The sequence below is a fragment of the Rhinopithecus bieti genome, unplaced genomic scaffold (assembly GCF_001698545.2).
Source record: "Rhinopithecus bieti isolate Rb0 unplaced genomic scaffold, ASM169854v2 scaffold_33374, whole genome shotgun sequence".
Classification (NCBI taxonomy): domain Eukaryota; kingdom Metazoa; phylum Chordata; class Mammalia; order Primates; family Cercopithecidae; genus Rhinopithecus; species Rhinopithecus bieti.
Genome location: NW_016814428.1, coordinates 1758497 through 1781143, shown reverse-complemented (window position 1 = coordinate 1781143; position 22647 = coordinate 1758497). Strand labels below are relative to the sequence as shown.

Sequence of the window (22647 nt, the reverse complement as noted above, 5' to 3'; positions counted from 1 at the left end):
ATGCCCTGGGTAGCCCAGACTATTACAAAGATGACTGTTTTACCACCTTGGGGCTTCGATAATCGTCTTGGCATTCAGTAGTGAAATCAGGTAGATGGGAAACAAGCATTTGTTTTTGTGACAGAAGCCTATTCTTCTGCTGTGAAGTTGATTTGGAGGAAAGCTGTGGATTTGGGGAACTAGATCAAACCTCTTAATTCTCTGTAAGAAGAACAGGGCCTCTTACCACTGTGGTGCAACACCAGCCCTGATGCATAATAACAGGTACTGGTGGGTGCCTTTTCCCATGCAGAGAGACTTTAGAACAGCTAATGAAATTCATTACTCATTTGAGAGAAAGAGTAAAAAGCACTATAAAAATCCAAGCCAATTCAGAGTAATCTTGGCACATACCTTATCCCCGTTGGTGCATTTCCAAAAGAAACAAGCACATTAAATTCAAGAGAGACAACCCAACCCTGTTAAAGCTGTAAATCAATGCTGCTCAGTCACCAGTTTCACTCAATGTCTCTGCAAGGAGCAGTAGTGAGAAATTAACTGATCCCACCATCCTTGTATACATCTGTCTCTTTATACTGAGCAGGCAGCTCCCTTGCTCCAGAGAGAACTACTGGTTATATAGCCCGGATTCTTGCCATTACAGATATGTAAAGCATCTATGACAACTTTGGCCTAATCCCAGGCTCTAGACACTATGGAATATATCATTGCTATTTCTTTTTAAACTTTGTGTCCCCAAAGTTGTGATGCATTGAATATCTTGGATGTTACACAATGATCAACAAATACACTGGGAAGATTGAACTTCACCAATCTGTTCCTCCAGAGGCCAAAACTTAGTAAATTATATGAAGTAGACCTGCTGGATTTTGCAGTCCCATGTCAAAATAACCCCAGTGCAATATCCTAAACAGGCAAGGCCTAATAAATATCATTCATTAATTGATCTCATAGCCTGAAAGGAATACCTGAAATTATGCCTTCAGACGCTTGCAGGCCATATGTTTTATTTGGGTATATTAAGGAGAGTTAGGATTTAGTTTCTCTGTGGTTTTATTCATAACTTGTGACTTGGGAACTCTGATTTGCCTATTGTACCAATTTAGGTGGGATTGATTTTAGGTAACATTGGGGTCCCAGTAAAAGATCTTCTTTGAAAGATCTTCTTGTCTCCAACTCCTTAAATAATGCTGGATTTTGGGACTAATGGGTGATAAAATTTAAAAGATAGTGAGAACCCGATTATAGAAGCCCTCTCAAAACATCCATATGTCATTTGCCTTTAAACCTATGAATGACAATACACACTAAAACCACACTCTCGTACCCCTACTCATTTTGGTGTGAGGAGGGAGAAGATAAAAGTGTTATCAGCCACATCATGGGCTATTGCTCTAAGTACCGAAGGACATCATGTACTTCAGCTGAAGAACTCTTAGGGACATAAACAACGAACCAAAGCTAAGGCAGACGTAAGAGCTTCCTGAGAGGGTTTTACTGTACATTTTGTTTCGTTTGCTACATTTGATACCTACACATTCAATAGGGGGGGAAAACAGGTTTCAGAATAAGCCAACTGTTTCAGACTTGAAGGCCTGTGGGGGCAGTTGGTAATATAAAAGTAATATGCTGCAGGGTAAGATAAAGACTACTGAGGCCTACAGCTGAACTGGAGTGAAATACCATGACTTAAAGACAAGCCAATTAAAAAGAAAATAAATGTGGGTGGCAAACCAAACATCTGAAACATGCATTTGCCTTTTGAGCTGTCAATCTATAATCTTTGGAATTAACCTTTGCCTGGGAAATAAGGAATTGGAACTTAAAATAAATCTAAATAGAATAATATCAAAAGGTAGCAATTCCAGAAAGACTTTTTTTCACTACCCAAGACTTGCCATAGCATCTCTGTATTTTCTGCCCCAAAATACTCAATGTCTCACAGCTCTTTCATTAAATATGTTGATCAACTGAATTTCTTTTCTCCAAATATTGTGTGAGGTATTTCTTTTTTACTAAACTAGCCACTTTCTGGAAAGACCTTCTAGATAGAATATTCACCTGGCATTACCTTTAGTTTCCTTAAGCATTTGTGAAGTGAGCTGGGTTTTTTTTTTTCTCTAATGTAGAGAGTACATGATGATCCTTGCCATTGGCCCACTATGTTCCCTTTTTTTTTTTTTTTTTTGGAAAATTATCAAAATATATATTGACTGCTACTTTGAGAAGCCCATTAGCATTTATTAAAATGTCAATGAAAGTTTCTAGGGGCTTCATCAGAAGAGCTCTTCCAAAAAAAGCCTTAGGAGTCAAAAGCTATCTGTGTGCTTTGCAGAATGAGGAAGGGTGGCACGTGTGGGTGTGGGGAAGGAAGAGTTTGGGTGGGAAGGTATCTGTTGATGTCACTTATGTGAACAAGAAAAATAATTTGTTTCACTTATGAGATCACTTTAGTGTTCAAATTTCCTAAGAACCACTCAAACCTCTAGGAGTCCCAAAATAACCCAGAGGACCACCGCTTTTCACTTAGGTTGCATAAATGCTTCATCAAAAGGGTTAGAGGACTCAGATCGTGTTTTTGGTTTTCTGTTTTGGATTTTGTTGTGTTTTGCAGCAGGAGAGGGTCCATTTTTCTCACCATATGAGTTCTGTACAACTGGAGCAAACACATCAACCCTATAGTGAAACACAAATGGAGCAAACACCTCAACCCTATAATGAAACAGTCACATTTCTCCCTCTATTTTTATTTTTGGCACTACGGGAGGCTTCTTTGAAGGGAGCGCATTCCCTCTTGGCTTCAGGAATCTAATGCAATGTGATTATCGGGCTATTTTTTCAGACTTATCCATTTTCACCACACTGCATCCATAATAGTCCTGTCATTCAGTTCTATTAGAAAATGACCTAGCTTGTCTCTGTAGAGACAAAGAGGCTCAGAGCCAAGCAATTAATCCTGACACAGGATCTATGTGTTCATGACAACCAAGACTGCCTGTGATACTTTGATTGCTAGCAAGGTGCCAACGTTTTCAAATTGACCCAAGCAGAACTCACAAGGAATTATCTAATTCAGAAGAAATGATAATTATCATAAAACCATAGCAAGTAAGCAGAAGGCCTTTCTTCCTGTTGACAAAAATTTACATAAACATCTGTTCTGAGGATGTGATAGGGCTGGATATTGTGAACCTTGGGGACTTAATAAGAACAGTTTGAATTTCTGAGGGAGATATCAGGTATTTTAGGATTTTCTCATATTATTTCAGATCTGGAAATAATAGTTACGTGGCTTTGCCCTACATTCCTGGAGTCTCTGTGACTGCATTGGAAGGATTGTGCGGTGTCAAAGCCTCAATGATAACTAAGAGATGAAATCCAACCAGGCATAGAAAAGGGAGATGGTATATGTCAGTGATTAATACCATATTTTCTTTTTCTACAGCAAGAAAAGCCTAGGCTTCTCGAGCCTTTGGATTATGAGACTGTCATTGAAGAACTTGAAAAGACCTACCGGAATGATCCTCTTCAAGATCTCCTGTTCTTCCCCAGTGATGACTTTTCAGTAAGTCTTCTCTTCTCAAGCCATCTAGATTCAGGAGGGCCCTACAGATTCGGTCGTTGTCTTTCTGTGTAGATTCAGGGAGTCCAGCCCTCCCTGTGGCCACCCTATATCTCAGTCTCTGCAGCAGGAGTTCACTTCCAATAATAGAAAGTACCCCAGGGCCCCCTCAAGTTGAAAGATCAGAAGCTTAGTGAGTCACTGGCCACTGAGGACTGGGAGGAGGCCCGGGACACAGCCTGGTTCCAGCTGGTACTCGTGTACCTGTCAATGTCCGGGTTTCTGACCACTGCCTTACCTGGACCAACAGAGCACTTCCTCCCTCAGCCATTTCTAACTGAAAGCTTCCAAGCAACTGAAACCAACCAATGGCAAAGACAGGACTCTATTAGCACAAAAGATGCAGTTCTTAAAAATCACCCTTAATCTTGGTTTGCCTTTCATAAGGAGATATTGACACTTGGGGGCAAAGAAAGGTAGGCTAGAACATCTTCATGGAGAGATTTGAGGTCTGAGATAGTCCCCTTTAGATGCACACTACCACACAGACAGCCTCTGAGGATAGTAGAGATAATGAATGAAAAGGAAATTCACGTTGGAAACAAACACGAAGTTCTGGATGGTGAGCACCCACATGTTCCAAACATAACATATTGTTACTTTGTGGTCTTAAAGATTTTTAAATTGTTATCTAACTATGCAAACAGAGATCTCAATGGGCAGTTAGTAAATTTTCCTGTCTCTTCCTAAAAGAAAGATAGTCTCAGACATCACAAACTTCAACATCTTAAAGCAAATGAAAAGGCAGCTGAAGGGTACCCCTGTGAAACAGCCGTTGTCCATGCAGACCTCTATCAGGGAGCATGGGTCTCAGTGCCCACACATTCCTCAAACAGCCTCAAACTTCCATTTTTCTCTCTTACTTTGAGGGCAGGTCTGGCTTCAGGCTTTTAAAGGCGTGTTTTTTTTTCACCTTCCTCCATGGATTCATGAAAAAGAAGGTATATGGAAGTTAATGATTTTCTGTTTCGAGTATGAAGAATCATGGAAGAAAGAAGACAGATTAAATAGGAAGAAAGAAACTCCTTCAATTGTTTGTTCAAAATTTTAAACCGGCTTCCACTTGGAGTGCGGCACATTTGAGAGAGATCTTATCTCGTGCAAAATCTCATTTCCGTGGTTGGACCAGGCACTGAAGTTGAAACTGCACATAAAAGTATAACCCACATTTTTTAAAATTATTCCACATCCTCATTTTCATTTTCAGACTGAAGATTAACCTGATGAACAGTTTCTTTCTCTCTTTCTCTTTCTTTCTTTTCTTTTCTTTCTTTCTTTTCTTTCTTTCTTTCTTTCTTTTCTCTTTCTTTTCTTTCTTTCTTTTCTTTCTCTTTCTTTCTTTCTCTTTCTTTCTTTCTTTCTTTCTTTCTTGTCCTTCCTTCCTTCCTTCCTTCCTTCCTTCCTTCCTTCCTTCCTTCCTTCCTTCCTTTCTTTCTTTCTTTCTTTCTTTCTTTCTTTTTCTTTCTTCTTTCTTTCTTTTTTTTTTTAACCGAGTGTCTCCCTGTCACCCAGGCTGGAGTGCAGTGCCACAGTCTTGGCTCACTGAAACCTCCACCTCCCAGATTCAGGTGATTCTCCTGCCTCATCCTCCCAAGTAGCTGGGATTACAGGTGCATGCCACCACACCCGGCTAATTTTTGTAATTTTAGTAGAGATGGGGTTTTGCCATGTTGGCCACACGGGTCTCCAACTCATGACCTCAAGTGATCTACCCATTTCAGCCTCCCAGAGTGTTGGGATTACAGGGGTGAGCCACCACGCCCAGCCTTGAACAGCCTCTTTATGTCAAACAACACCAAAAATCATGAATCCAGGAGCATCTTTTCTCCTAGTTATGTCCTTCAAAAATATGTCAAATGCTACTTCAAGGCCTCCTAGCTCAAAAAGAAAGTGGAGGATGCAGGTAGATGGACTGTAAAGTTTGCAGTGAGTTTGGATTGTTTTGGCATCTTTCCATGCTCATTTAAATTGAGGAATGTCTCTGATTACTCCTTGATCTTTACCATCCTTAGCAGTGTAATGGAGAATACAAGAATAACTCTTTATTTTTCCAATGTGAACATTCCAATAAATACACTGAACTATTTTATTCCATGGCTGCTTAAAACCCTTCTGTGGCTCCCCGACTGCCTTCAAAATGAAGTGCAATCACCTCGGCATGACCCAATGCCTGCTTCAAGATGTGGTCCTTGCCCATTTCTCAAAGCCATAGCCTACTCTCTCCCACCCCATCCCGGCCCATCATACACAGTCACCCTCATTCCCAACTGGGGTAAAAGACCAGCATAGTTCCAAACATACTATTCTATAACACACCCCAAACCATTTCCTTCCTTTATTCATTCAGCAAATACATGATGTATAATACTGAATACTGGGCATTATTCAATGAATGGAGACAGCAGTGATTAGACAGAAATCACCTGGGGTTCTAAGGGAGCTTACCTTTTGGTGGGTTTACTTATTGAAGGTTTACTTATTCCAAAGAAAAAGGTAAACCAATTAATTTGCCAGATAATTCAGATAGAGACCAGTTCTATGAGGAAAATAAAACCAGGCAGAATCTGATGATAGAATCTGAGTGGGGTAAGAACTGCGTTGGTCTAGGTGACCATGGACAAGCCTCTCTAAGAAGGCGACATTTAAGCTGAGTTCTGAGTTCTCAAGAAGGATCAGACATGCTGAGGAAGGCGTGTTTCAGCCTAAAGGGGTAGCTGGTGCAAAGACCCTGAAGAACTCCAAGACTGGAGATTGGTATGGCTGGACAGGATAAGGCATTTGCATCTTATTCTAACTACAGGCAAGGGCAAGTCACAGGAGTGTTTCAAGAAGGAAAACAAATGACTGAGTGTGGATTCCTAAATATTAAAAGTTCATCTGGGCTCTGTGTGGAAAACATAAAACAGGACCTGGAGGAAGTGGGGAGTGTGGTCCAAAGAATCGTTCACAATTAATCTCTGCCCAAGAGATTTTCAATGCCACGTAATCCTTACTATCAGCAAATGTCGCATCCTCCAAATGGCTAAATTTTAATTTGCATTAAGCAACTGACAAACAAAAGGATAGTATTAGATGTTATCTCTACATAAAATTGCCCATTTTTGAATAACATGTGGAGATTGTGCCTCATTTTTCCTGCTCTACAGAGTACGGCTTGGCAAACTTGGCACCAAGGTGGCCCTGGGGTGACCTGCTGCCTATTTTTTATGTCCCATGAGCTAAGAATGGTTTTAATGTTGTTAAAATAGCTTAAGGAAAAAAGATGATATTTCCAAACACATTAAAATTATCTGAAATTCAAATTCTGATATCTGTAAATAAAGTTTTATTGAACACGGACACCATTCCTTGACCTCTTGTCAGTGGCTGCTTTCATGATGCAAAGGCAGGGTTGCAACAGAGTTGCAGTAGTGGCAACAGAGACAAGATTTATTCTTCGATGCTTTACAGAAAAAGTTGGCTGACATACAGTACAACTGCATGCGTTTTTGGGTTTTATCCTCACGCTCTTTGTGGAATATAGGCGTGTCTGTAAATCTCTGTTGTTACCTGCTTCACCCACAGCCTGTGTCACATTTTAGGGATGTGGTGCACCAACAGGAAGTGTCCGTGCAGTCGGCAAGCGTATCATTTCCTCAGCTCTCCCTTGAGCAGTGGGTGAGGCTCCTCTGGGGTGTGTGGTGTCGATCTCCACTGAGCCAATGTGAAGTGGTCATAGAATGACCACTCCAATCCCAAGGCATCCTGGGATGGAAGGAGAGGGGCAGCTCCAAGCTTCCCACCCCCACCTCTAAACGTCTTTCATCCAGTTTCTGCCCTGCAGATTGGAGAATCCAGCTCACTCGTATGTTTCCACGTTACCAAGCACCCACACTTGCAGCACACATGATTCATTACTCGGTTTGTTTAATCAATATTTATTCAGCACCCACGAGCTGCTGAATATAGAACAGCACTTCCTAGACTAGTGAGACTGACAAGAAAAGCAAAAGTGCTGTGTTTAAGGAGCTCATGCCCTTTTATGGATGAAAAAGCAAGTTGACTTAGAATGCTTCTGGTTAAAAAATAACAAGAATCAGAGACTTCGTCTGGTATCTAGTACACTGGAAAGATTACTTTTCACCAAGGCAGTATTCTTACATTGTGACTGTATATATTAAAAGTTTTTCTCTATTCACTCTGCTGTCCCAACCGCCAAATACCCTCATTTGCCTGGACCACACCTCCCCTCCAAGAAGTGGCTTTGTAACTGGTCCTCCTGCTTTCTTCTTTGTTCTGCTTTGATTCGTTCACACACAGTACTCAATGGAAGCTGTTAGGAACACAAATTAGATAACGCCATGCCTCTGGCTAAAACTTCTCAGCGGCTTCTCATTGCCTTAAGAGTCAAATCCAGCTCCTCCCATAACCCCTGTCATCTGGTTCCCCATGATCTCTGAGTTCTCATCTAGCCCGCTTTCCTCAGTCACTGCACAGACATCAAGCATTCTTTCTGTTCCTCCAGCTTGCCAAGCTCATCCCCTCTTAGGGCCTTTACACTCTCTGTATAGCTGGTTTCTATTTTTCAGTCACAACTCAGTTTAAATGTTACCTCTACAAAGAAGCATCCCTGACTTCCGAGCTATGTTGCCCTCACAGCCAGTTACTTTATAACATTACCCCACCTGCTTCTCTTGCTAACACTTAACACCACTGGGAAATATCTTGGTTTGCTTTTTCACTCCTCTGTCACTTGTTTCTCGTTGTTAGACGGTAGCCTCTAGCAGGACAGAGACGTCTTCTGTCTTGATCATTGAAAGATTTTCAGCAACTAAAGCAGAACTTGGCACAAAGCAGATGGAAAATAAATATTTATTTCATGAATTATCTTTCAGAAACATCTAGATTGCTATTTTATAACATAATGTTGATCCTTTGACTACCTTGAGGAACCAAAGGCTATTCTGAAACAAAATTCCTGAGAATAAAGAGGCTGAAGTAATTGACTTCGTTTGATGGTGAGGAAAATACTTCCCTCTATGGCACAACTCAACTCAACAGATCACCTTAAAAAACAGCACTAAGAACACGATTCCCTTTTAAAAGAGGCCCATTCCTTCTAATATAGTTCCTGGCTCCTAGCTGATATCTACAAAGCTTAGTTTTCTCCTTTTAACACTTTTTTTAAAGAGATGGAGTCTCGCTTTGTTACCCAGGCTGGAGTATAGTGGCAAGTCACTGCAGCCTCAAACTTGGCCTCTCAAAGTGCTAGGATTACAGGCGTGAGCCACTGCACCCAGCCCTCTAACACTTTACTGTACTTCTTCACTTACTCATTCACTTTCTTTCTGTTACTAGGCAAGGGACAAATCAGTTCACATCTGTACTTCAAGTACCCAACACAATGTCTTGTTCATGGACATTCCATAGATTAACCAACATGGAATTAAAATAGTTTTCTTCCAGGCTAAGGGCCTGACACAGAAACACTTTCCTTTATTTTGGCACACCAGGTAGAAGCTAGTGCTCCTGGTATGTGGGTTCTGGGACTAAGCAGCATGAACTTCTGCACTACATGTGTCCTGATGATTCACTAAAATAAGCAGTATCAATGTATTTATTAAACCATTAATTGCAAAAACTTATACTGCTTCAATAATTGTACTTGCTACTTTTGTTCATCTTTCTTTTTCAAGCTGGTAGTAATCGAAACTTTAGAACAAAACAAAAAATAAAGAACTTAGTCACCAAAGTGTGTGACTCAGTAAAGTAGGCAAAGAAAGTAAGAAAAGAAAGCAAGTGCTAAGAAAAATGGTTTCAAGGACACACTGAATCATATTGTTAAATGATTCCGTTTAAGAAGAGGCTGATGCAAAAGAGCAGGAAAAAAGTTGAGAAAGTCAGAAATGAGTTTCTTCCTGAGCAAAAGATGTAGAAAGCCTGAGATGGGATCATTTCTGGGAAATACAAAACCATATTAAGAAAGTTCTGATGTCTGAAAGCTGGTGAGACTGTACACTGTGTAGGAAGACCGCCTATCAACTTACTTCAATATTGTCCACACCAGTAAAACTCTATTTCATCTTACTTTCATGGCCTACCTTTGGTGATCTAAGCTGTATATATCCAGGACACTAATATGAATAAGAAGCAGACCTTACACTTACTTAAACAGTCACACTTTCAACACTGGGCAGTGTGATTTTCAAAGTCAAAAGATTGTAGTCTATGTCACATGACTACAATCACCGAAGAGTCTCATTATCTTCTCAAATTCCATCTTCATATTAGTAGGTCAGAATTGTGTCCCAGGGCACTCCAAGGCATTCTGCACTTTTCACTGGCTTACTATTAAAACTCAGAGAATCGTGGATATCATGATATACCAATGGCTTGTTCTTTTAATAGTATGTCTTCAGCAATGAAAAGCAAAGCAGATGGTATATGGGGACTTCTAGACTCAACCACAAGGGTCATTCTAGGAGAGGAAGCAGAAAGACTTGAATATGTTTTAAATTGCAAATCAGTAAGGTCATGAGTTTTCTTTTTTTCTCTCTCTCTCTGAGACAAAGGTTAACATTTTATAAGAATCTCAACTTCTTTTAAATCTGTGGCTTTTGAGCCTGAAGAGCAGGCTTTTAAATGGCTCCTGGTGTTCATGTAAGAACATTGTAATTGCAATTTGAAAGTTAAGTAATAGTCTTTGTCGAATTAGATTCTTTCTATGTTATAATATTCCTCTCATTTACAAGCTAATGAAGTTAAGATTTGGAAAGACTATTGTTCAAGGAAATAGAGCAACTGGAAGGACAGAAATCTAACATAAGCACCTTGACTTTTACTATTAGTTTCTGTCTAAACAGCATGCTTTTGGCCAGATGCTTCTTAGAAAAAGAAGGCACACAAGTTGGGGGAAATATTAACTTCCTGAATCCCACAGTGAGTGATGCCATTAGAAAGTAAGAACTGTACTGAAACAGTTCTAGTTGCTTATTTCATTTCAGTAAGAATGCATGTGGAGACTCTGGTCTGTGTTTGATTGTGCTAAGAATGTATGTCCACACAAGACGTAGATACAAATGTTCATAGAAGCATTATTCATAATAGCCCCAAAATGAAAATAACCCAAATAATCCATCAACTGATGAATGGATAAACAGAATGTGGTATATCCATAAAATGGAATGTTATTATCATTCAGTCATAAAAAGGAATGAAATGTTGATACATGCTACAATTTAGATCAACCTTGAATACATTGTATTAAGTGAAAGAAGCCAGTCACAAAAGACCACATAGTCCACACATATGAAATGTTCAAAGTAGGCAAATCAATAGAGATAGAAAGGAGATTAGTGGTTGCCGTGGGCTGGGGAGATGGGAAAATGAGAAGTGAATGCAAGTGGATATGGGGTTTCTTTTGGGCATGATGAAAATGTTCTGTAATTAAATCGTGGTAATGGTTGCACAACTCTGTGAATATACCAAAAACCACTTACTTCTATACTTTTGAAGGATAAATTTTATGACATATCAATTATATTTCAATTAGATGGTTTTTTTTAAAAGCCGTTCTATGTATTAGGGTAGAGGTGGTATATGTGATCACAGGAAGGATACAAAAGAATCTTGAAAACATGTATCTGGATACAAGCACTTTATTCTTTAAAGGAATGAATGGAACATAGCAAAGGAGTAATAAGGAACATGGCAAAAGTTATTTTACAGTTGTTATATTTTACTCCCAAAGCAGACATAATGTGGCTTGCTTATAAACAATAAAACACACAGGTAAAATGACTGGCTGAATTCATTAGCAGCATAACTTTTGGACCTAAAGGTAAGCTGCAGACTTCATGTGTGCTACAGAGAGTAAATAATAGCATTTAGGGAAGAGAAATGTGTGTTGGATGAATTAGAAAGCTTTTCAAAAGGAACTGGCACCTATACAAAACCTGAGATTTTGAAAGATGAGGAAATAAAAAGACTTTTGGAGAGGCAGAGGAGCATAGGCAAAGGCACTGTGCAGGAATGAGGCTGGTCCTGAAGGACAAATGCAGGCAGCCAGGTGGGATGGAGCCGGTGAGAGTTGGCAGTGCTGGGCCGCTCTTCAGTCCATTTCTCTTCCCTAGACCATGTCTGCAGGCCTCGCAGCAGGCAGCCCTCTTCACTGGGCTTTCTTGGATGGTAAACTCAGACCATGGCCCTCAGAGTCTTTGCCAGGGGGAGGTCCTGGTGCAGTAGGTGTCTTTATATTGTTGGAGCAACTCGTTTCTATTAATGCTCACATTTTCCCATATGTAGAATGTTTGGTCCTTACCTCTTTAGAGGAGATGAAACACATTTTGGAGCCTGGAAAATAAGTCACAAAAAAGAAGTGAAATGACTAGTTTGTCAATCCAAGAGTAAAACACCTTGAACTTCTTCTTACAGACTTCTATCACTACTATATACCAAAATACTATGACACTGTGTCCTCTTGCGTAACTTGGCTGGAATGACGACTATCCAGTAATAGACAACTGTTCATTATTTGTGTATTTGCCATACAGTTTAACCCCAGCAAAACAAGAAAGGCCTTCCCTTTAAAGCACAAGTCGGGTACTAAAGTAATATTCTCATGTATTTAAACAACAAGTAAGATAAAATCACAATACTCTTCTGAATGTGGTAAAAGACATTTTTCAAGCAACTAATGCAATCTAAGGACATTCTCTAATAGAATAAAAGGCAATCTCAGTGTCTGAAAAATTTAGGTTAAAATCAGTTTTAAACACATGCTGAGGGTCATTAATCATGAAATTTTAGTTAATAATCCTTATTGTGAGGCTTATAACTCCCCAAGCTTAGGCTGATTGATTACTTTAAACACCATCATTTTGTCCTCCTTTTGGAACAGGTAGAAGCTACAATACTGTCAGAGGAAGCTTTTCTCAGCCCCAAGATAGGATAAGCAGCCCTTTTTTAGACTTTTCCAGTGACCTTTGGCCAACTGAGAGATGGTCCTGATGTACTTGGAATGAAGTCTTCTGTAGCCAGTGTAGCCAGCAGATTGGTGGCTGTTACAAAACCCCCAAGACCATACACTGCAGGCTACAAGGAACCAGAAAGCGACAAGGCTGCAAGGGAGGATGTCTGAATCTCATGGACCTGAAACTATAAACACAGGCCTGCATGCCTCATTTCAGGACAGTTTTTATTTCCAAATGCCTGATCTCTGGACAATAGATAGGCTCCTTATGAAATCCTACCGCCAAAGGAGAAGCTCAGCTGAGTTCCACTGCAGTTTCAGATCCGTTTTATGCTATTGAGCTACACTAATTGTTGACCAGAGTTTTATAAAAGAGAACAGGAAGTCTCTTGTGGTCAAGACAATTTGTAGTGGTCTGAAAGCATCTGATTCTCAGAAAAGAAAAAATTCTTTGTAACCATATTAAAATCCTTACCAAATACGATTGTTTATAGTTTTCTTCTTATTTGATCAATTCATTTTTGCTTCAGTGGAGACACATTAAAGAGATCTAAAATGAGAAGTGCCACAGTTTTTAAAGTGGAAACTTGTGGAGTCCTTGCACTTTTTTTTTTTAGATGGAGTTTCACTCTTGCTGCCCAGGCTGGAGTACAGTGGCGCCGGCTCGGCTCACCGCAACCTCTACCTCCTGGGTTCAAGCGATTCTCCTGCCTCAGCCTCTCGAGTAGCTGGGATTGCAGGCATGTGCCACCATGCGCAGCTAATTTTTTTTTAGTAGAGACGGGGTTTCTCCATGTTGGTCAGGCTGATCTCGAACTCCCGACCTCAGGTGATCCGCCTGCCTCAGCCTCGCAAAGTGCTGGGATTATAAGCATGAGCCACTGCGCCTGACTGTCCTTGCACTTTTTCAGACAACTACTCCAGTATTATTATAAAATACAACTAAAATCAATAGCACATTATGGACATGCATTATACATGCATTCCCTTTCCTATACCTTGTGTAACCTGCACAAGACATTAGATGTGCAATAACTGCACATATTGTAAAATCATGTTTTAGATTTACCACATGGTTCCAAGAGCATGATTCAGCCCGTTGTCTTATTTAGTAAAAAGTCAACATCATTTTATAACAAGAGCTCTCTAGGCATTGTACACATGATTAAGCAATTTTTGTAACCCGACCTGAATGAATTCGCAGTCTCATAAATTGGATGTGAACATTCCCTTAGTATTTGGGGACCTATCTAACTATAGGACATTACTAATCTAGTAGCCATGTGATTACTGCTACGGGGAACCCAAGCCTACATTCCAGAAATTTACCAATAAAACAAACAAACATAAAGCTTCTTAAATCAGCTAAGTGTTCATGTTATTATTATTATTTATTGAAACAGAGTTTTGCTGTTGATGCCTTGGCTGTAGTGCACGATCTTGGCTCTTTGCTACCTCCGCCTCCCAGGTTCGAGTGATTCTCCTGACTCAGACTCCCAAGTAGCTGGGATTACAGGTGCCCGCCACCACACCCAGCTATTTTGCATGTGTGTGTGTGTGTATATATATGTATGTGTATGTGTGTGTGTGTGTATATATATATATTTATAGAGACGGTGTTTTGCCATGTTGGCCAGGCTGGTCTGGAACTCTTGACCTCAGTTGATCTGCCCACCTCAGCCTCTCAAAGGGCTGGGATGACAGGCGTGAGCCACTGTGCCTGGCCCACTGTATTTTATTATGTCACAGAGCAGTGATCATAGTGGGACAGTGAGTTTACTACATAGATGGAACAGGGAGTGGATTTGTCACATGCAAAGTATGATGAAGCCAATTCAGATCTTATTATTTACGTTTTACTTAATTATAAGCTTAATTTTGAGCCATGTAACTCTACTCTCCATCAGACAAAGTATTTTTTAAAAAGTCAAGAAAGCAATGGAGACTCTAGTGGAAAATGAAAAGAGGACTATCTTGCATTTTTGTATAAAAAATTATTAATAATGGCCATAATATAGAATTTTTTTTGAATTAGAGAGAAAAATGTCTAATGTTCCCAGTATATTATAATATGTAATATTCCCTAGAAACCAAGCAAGTAACACCATGTATTTGTAAATTATCCATCCAAATAGGAAACAAAGGCATCTCAGATAATTTAAACTCAGCAATAATCCCCAAAGCTCAATTTAGGCATGGTTCTTAATATTCTACTCCAAAACTTCAATATAGTTTATTTACTGTTTATCTTCTAACAGAGTGAACAGCATAAAATAAGCAACTTGAAGAAAGGAACTCTAAAGGAATTAAAAATGTCAAATGTAGGCCAGGCGCAGTGGCTCATGCCTGTAATCCCAGCATTTTGGGAAGCTGAGACAGGCAGATCCTGGGCAGTCCAGGAGCTGGAGACCATCCTGGGCAACATGGTGAGACCCCGTCTCTACAAACAAAAAACAAAAAAGTGAAAATTAGCCAGGCATAGTGGTGCGCACCTGTAGTCTCAGCTACTGGGGAGCGCGATCACTTGAGCCCCGGATGTCGAGGCTGCAGTGAGCTGTGATTGTACCACTGCACTGCAACCTGGCCAACAGAATGAGACCCTGTCTCAACAGCAACAAAAACAACAAAGTAAAATGTAAATGTAATTAATAAGATCCACATTGACTCTATCTTACTTTTCATGCAAAGCAACTGCTCCCTGTTCCATCTGTGGCACTATGCTTGCTCCTTGCACCTATACCTGGTTTGAACTGGTAGCCACAGCTCTTCCGAGCTCTGTTCATACAGCTGCAGTCAAATCCTGGAGCAAGTGCAGTGGCCCAGGGAGCTCAGTCCGCAGCTGTGCTTTAGGGCGAGCATTCGTTTTCACCAGTGATGTATCTAGATCCTAGTTTTCTCATTATTTTTCATCTTCTGATCTTGTTAAATCTACATGATGTTCTTCCTTTTTCATAGGATACAAACCCTGTGCTTCCCGACATGCATGTGCACATGCACAGAAACTCACACCAACACATCACACCCGTTCACACGTGTACAGACACATGCACACTCCACACACACCACAACACTCACCACACACATTCACACCACACATACACACACACCACACACACTGACCCATCACCCCCATTCACATGTGTACACACATACACATGCAGACACACTCTACACAGATTCACATACCACACACCACACACATTCACACCACACATACACACCACACACTCATACCGCACATACACACCACACATACACACACTCACACATCATCCCCATTCACATGTGTACACACATACACATGCAGACACACTACACAGATTCACATACCACACACATTCACACCACACATACACACTCATACCGCACACACTGACACATCACACCAATTCACATGTGTACACACATACACATGCAGACACACTCCACACACATTCACATACCACACACACCACACACATTCACATCACACATACAGACACACCACACACACACCACACATACACCACACACACTCTTGACATATCACACCCATTCACATGTGTACAGACACATATGCAGACACTCTACACACATTCACATACCACACACACCACACACATTCACACCACACATACACACTGACACATCACACCCATTCACGTGTATACACACACGCATGCAGACACACTACACACCTTCACATACCTCACACACCACACACATTCACACCACACATACACCACACACACACACAACACACACGCCCACACTCACACCACACATACACTCACACCACACACACACTACCACACTCACACCACACATACACATGCAAATACAACACACTCTCATGTATACACACTAACACACTCCACACATACTCATTGCACACACACACTACACCCAATTGCACATGCTCACAGACTCAAACCACACACATATACCGTATACACACCACATACACCACAAGTACACACACCACACATACACACACACACATACACACTCATACCACATACACATACACACTCACCACACACACTCACTACACACTCTCACACTACACATGCACATACACCACACTGCACCACACACTCACCACACATGTTCACATAACACACACACCGCACAAACACACGCACTCAAATGCAGCACAGTCTCATGCACACACACACTCCACGCACTCATTGCACCGACACACACACCCAATTACACATGCTCACACACACACACCACACACACTCATATATGTTCCCACACACTCTCATCCTCTTATGGACCAAACATATACACCCAGTCAATAAATTCAACAAAGAATCATTTAGGTATCCAACTAGTACTGAGGTTATAAGTGAACAAAATAAAATGTGCAATTAACCGAGCTTACATCAGGAGTAAAGAAAGGAGAGATTTGGAGAAAATAAGAGTCCAGGATTGGAAGAGAAGGAATGATGGGAAGGACACTGACCTTGGTGACAGAGCTGCCAGCAAGGGCTGTGAACTCGGAAGACAAAATTCCCTTGACCCCTCCCTACCCATCTCCTCCAATACTGAGGATGGGTTTGGAGATTCTTATCTGTTCCAACAGCTAATCCAGAGCAGTTTAAATGAACAGCTGTGATTTGGGGGATGTGCAATATATGAAATCTCAGCTGTTGGTACCATGGATGTCACAGACTCATCACTTGGGCATCCCTATAACTACTGAGGTGCACAGACTAAAGGAAGCAGATGACTGGAAGTGGAAACTTGCTGTTTTAGGGCATTTCATTCTTCTGTGCTTCATGGGCTGAAGACATATAAGAGGCAATAACCTATGAAATTCTGTTTTAGATGTTTTAAGAAGTACTTTATATAATAATTAATATGTATTCATTTAAAAGAATATTGTTTATTTAGCATGGAAGTTGAAAATAGTTGGCTTATTTCAGCAAAATAAAGACACCAAAAAACACAACCTCTCTTTTCAAGGTTCAGATTTACTGAACACTCCTTTTTCCTTCCCACCCCTAACTACGACTGTATGTGCACATGCACAGGCACACGCACACAAGCACAGTTAGCTTCTAAAAGGGACTGTGTTTATCCTTTGATATTTGAGATTATTTACAATATTATTCAAATAATGCTGATTTTGTAAGTTTTCTTCTTCATTTCAAATTTATTTTAGCCTTAGCAGCAATAATAAAAAAGATTCCACTTTGGGAGGCCGAGGCAGATGGATTACCTGAGGTCAGGAGTTCAGGACCAGCCTGGCCAACATGGTGAAACCTCCTCTCTACGAAAACATACAAATATTAGCTGGGGGTGGTTGTGGGCACCTGTAATCCCAGCTACTAGGGAGGCTGCAATAGGAGAATCGCTCGAACATGGGAGGCAGAGGTTGCAGTGAGCTGAGATCACATCGTTGCACTCCAGCCTGGGCGACAGAGCAAGACTCCGTCTCAAAAAAAAAAAAAAAAAAAGATTCCAATACAAATAAGCTAAATTGGAAACATACAGATGCCTAAAATTTTGTTTTCTGCAAAGGGGGAAACAGCTTAAAACTATGAGCTGCACTAATAAAACAGTCACTGTTGTAAAAATACTAGTACTGGTAATCAAATAAATGTCTGCATCTTCTCTTCTAGAGATTAAATTGGGAAGAACTACAGAAGTATCTCTGTCTTCTGTTAGCTTTAAATAACTTTAAATACTAAGATCTAAAAGACTTCCCTTTTGTGTTTTCAGTGTGCTGGTCTGCTCAACACTTCTGAGCTGGAAGACTTAATTTCTTTTCATTGTTCATTTCAGGCAGCCACAGTTTCCTGGGATATCCGCACGTTGTACTCAACAGTACCTGAAGATGCAGAGCACAAGGCAGAAAATTTACTGGTGAAGGAGGTAAATGTGATGCTTCCAGTGCTTTATTTATAAGGCTTTTGCTTTTTCCCAGGGGATTCTCAATGCAATTTACTATTATTATCTTCCTCTCATTCTCAATAGATAATTCCAAATATTCTAACTAGTGGATGTCTTTTTTGTGTGTGGGGGGGGGGTTCTCACTCTGTCACCCAGGCTCGGAGTGTGGTGGCACCACCTCTGCTCACAGCAGCCTCCACCTCCCGGGTTCAAGCAATTCTTGTGCCTCAGCCTCCGCAGTAGCTGGGACTACAGGCACACGCCATCACGCCTGGCTAATTTTTGTATTTTCAGTAGAGACAGGGTTTCACCGTGTTGGCCAGGCTGCTCTCCAACTCTTGACCTTACGTGATCCACCCACCTCAGCTTCCTGAAGTGCTGGGATTACAGGCGTGAGCCACCGCGCCTGGCCCTATGGATGTCTTTCAATCTTCATTACTTGTTAGATGACTCTCCATCTTCCTCTTAATCATTTCACATTATTTGGTGACTGTTCAAGTTTTAGATTTTCTTTTTGTTTGTTTTTAATTAACTTAAAACCCCCAAGTCGAGAAAGATGTAAGTATTCCCAATACAAAGATTTGATTTAATTTTATTTATGTGGATTGAGTTTTAGGAGCAACCATACTACGTGAGAATTTTGGATAATGGAGTTCTTATTTGAAGATGTATCTCTTTTTAGTTAACAGTAAAACCCTGTAGACAGCTTGAAGGGACTATATTAGGCCATTATTGCATTGCTATAAAGAAATACCTGATACTGGGTAATTTATAAAGGAAAGAGGTTTAATTTGCTCACGTTTCTGCAGGCTGTCCAGGAAGCATGGTGCTGGCATCTGCTCGGTTTCTAGGGAGGCCTCAGGAAGCTTACTGTCATGGTTGAAGGCAAAGGGGGAGCAGGCATGTCATGGAGTGAAAGCCTGGAGCGGGCGGTGCCACACACTTATTTTTTTATTTCTATTTATTTATTTAGATTTTTGAGACAGAGTCTTGGTTTGTCACCCAGGCTGGAGCACAGTGTTATGATCTCAGCTCACTGCAACTTCCACCTCCTGGGTTCAAGCGATTCTCCTGCCGCACCTTCCTGAGTAGCTGGGATTACAGGAGCCCACCACCATGCCTGGCTATTTTTTTTTTTTTTTTGATGGAGTCTCGCTCTGTCGCCCAGTCTGGAGTGCAGTGGCACGATCTCAGCTCACTGCAAGCTCCACCTCCCAGGTTCATGCCATTCTCCTGCCTCAGCCTCCCGAGTACCTGGGACTATAGGCACACACCACTACACCTGGCTAATTTTTTTTTTTTTTTTTTTTTTTTTTTTATTTTTAGTAGAGACAGGGTTTCACCATGTTAGCCAGGATGGTCTCTATCTCCTGACCTCGTGATCCGCCCGCCTTGGCCTCCCAAAGTGTTGGGATTACAGGCATGAGCTACCACACCCAGCCACGCCCGGCTAACTTTTGTATTTTTAGTAGAGATGGGGTTTCACCATGTTGGCTAGGCTGGTTTCAAACTCCTGACCTCAAGTGAGCTGCCCGCCTTGGCCTCCCAAAGTTCTGGGATTAAAGGTGTGAGCCACTGTGTCCGGCCAAATGGCCAGATCTCATGTGAACTCAGAGCTAGGGCTCATGTATCACCAAGGGGATAGCACAAGCCTTTCATGAGGGATCCACCCCCATGATGCAAACGCCTCCCACCAGGCCACACCTTCAACATTGGAGATTACATTTCAACGTGAGATTTGGATGGGAACACATAGCCAAACTACATCAAGGACTGATGGAACATCTCTGGGTATAGCATTGACTTGCATTTTATTGGTGTATAAGAGGCCTACAAAACGGCTTCTTTTTCTTCTAACCAGACTCCAGGCGGCTTTAGAGCAGGAATTGAGCCAGTGCATAGCAGCTACTTAGCAGATGTTTACTGAATAAATAAACGATGCTTATCCTTTCCTTATAGAAAATATGGTGATAAAATTTAGCCCAGCACAGGTCAAACTGAAAGTAGTGGAATCTAAGTTCAGTCTTGAACCCTGAGAAAGCGGTGTGTCCCAAGGAATTCATTAAAGCTACATACAATAGCAATATCTTTTCTCGGCTCTTAACACATTTATGTTATATAAGCTAGCCTTATTAGTGTACATATTAATATTAATATGACTGTACATTTTTCTGTTGTACTGTTCAGTTCAGATCATTGTTTTATCGGTCTTTTTTCCCCAATTCCATTATTTTGTATGTATTTCCCAAAGTTCACATTGCATTACAATACCTTTTAAGGAGCTGGAAAAAAGAAAAAATGCAGACTCAGATAACATCAGGATATCTGAGAATACTGTTTTCCCATTTACTGATAAAAATAGTGTGTGATATCAGTACGATAATATTTTGTTTAGAGTTGCCTTAGAGAAAGTCTTAGCATACGGTAGGGTGTCACTATTCTTAAAAAAAAGCTGGCAAATAATTTTTATACCAGACAATCAGACTTATTGAAACCTGCAATAAATATGTTAACTTAGGCAGGATTTGACATTTTTATGACACTGACTTCCTAACAGGGAACTTTAACCAGGTCTTGTGCATTCTTCAGAAATACATTGCATTTTCTTCATAAAGATCTTTAACTTTGTTATAAAATTTATTTTAACGTCCTTATAATTTTGTCACAAATATGAGTGCAATTTTAAAACTCCATTTATTTTTCTTACTGTTAATTACTTAATGAATTAATTCTTACTCTTAATTACTGATATTTTTAAAAAGCTGTTGATGTCCTCATATAAATAACTAGCTCTTATCCTAATAGTTCGTATTTAATTTCTTAGGTGTATAGGTGTAAACAATTAAAATTTTCTTCTTTTCTAATAAGTAGATTGTTTCTTTGATTTTTATCTTACTCTATTATTTTATATCCCTAAAACAATATTGAATAATAATGCTAATACCAGGCAGTATGTCTCATTCTTGAATTTAGGGGGAGAGCTTAGTATCTTTCACCCTTTATCAAAGACGGTGTTTTATGTTCGTTTCTGGCATTTCTTTATTGTATTTTAAAAGGTGTCTTTCTATGAAATTTCAGGGTGTTTATAAAGACTGGCTGCCCTGTTATCACAAGCATATGCATCCTATTAATACAACAGCTTTTCTGTTTTAGTTAGCACTGTAATAAAATCAATGGGCTGTTGTCCTGTGGATCCCTACTTGTATTTCTGGTATAACTTTCTACTTCAAGTTGTACTATTACTTTAATACCTTGTTGCCTTCTAATTGTTTTTACTTTATTTCAAATTTTGGAGTTGGTATTATGAGTGAAATTTGGCTCTAGTTTTCTTTTTTACTTTGGTATTAGAGAGATGCTGGCTTTAAAAAATAAATTGGGGCACTCTACATCTTTTTCTGTGTTCTGGAATGAACAAATAAACAAGTGAAACAAAAAAAATCTAGAACAAATTTAAGGGCATAATATTATTTAAGAAACAGTAAAGAGGGCACTTCAAAGTCTCTGGGGAAGAGTGGACAATTCAACAAACACTGCTCAACTATCCATTTTGGGAGAAAATAAAGTTGTGTCCATATCTCATATTATATACAAAAATAAATTCCAGATGAATAAAATAATCTAAGTTTTAAAAGCAAAGGTTATAGGCCAGGTGCGGTGGCTCACGCTTATAATCCCAGCACTTTGGGAGGCCGAGGCAGGCGAATCACGTGGTCGGAAGATTGAGACCATCTGGCTAACAAGGTGAAACCCCATCTCCACTAAAATACAAAACCCCAAAATTAGCTGGATTTGGTGGCGGGCGCCTGTAGTCCCAACTACTTGGCAGGGGGAGGCCAGAGAATAGTGTGAACCCGGGAGGCGGAGCTTGCAGTGAGCTGAAATCATGCCACCGCACTCCAGCCTGGGCAACAGAGCCAGACTCCATCTTAAATAAATAAATAAATAAATAAATAAATAAATAAACAAACAAACAAACAAACAAAATAAAAATAAAGGTTATAAAATGTAGGAAAACATTTTTAAGTGGGAAGTTAGGGAAAACTGACAGATTTAACCAAATAAAACATTCAAATTTGTATATGATGAATGTACGGTACCATAAACAGAGTCAAAAGAAAATATTTAATCAGAGAAATCATTTGTAACTCATTATATCTTTTTGCTGAACACACTCACTCACACACACTCACAT

General features: G+C 40.2%; 1 protein-coding gene across 1 annotated transcript in view; it reads left to right on the top strand.

Annotated features, from left to right (window-relative positions):
• DOCK10 (dedicator of cytokinesis 10) overlaps positions 1–22647 on the top strand; it is a 287983-nt gene that overhangs the window by 115555 nt on the left and 149781 nt on the right. The window contains 2 exon segments of the mRNA XM_017850274.1: positions 3446–3565; positions 18348–18437. Of these exon segments, the coding sequence (XP_017705763.1) occupies positions 3446–3565; positions 18348–18437 (210 nt within the window).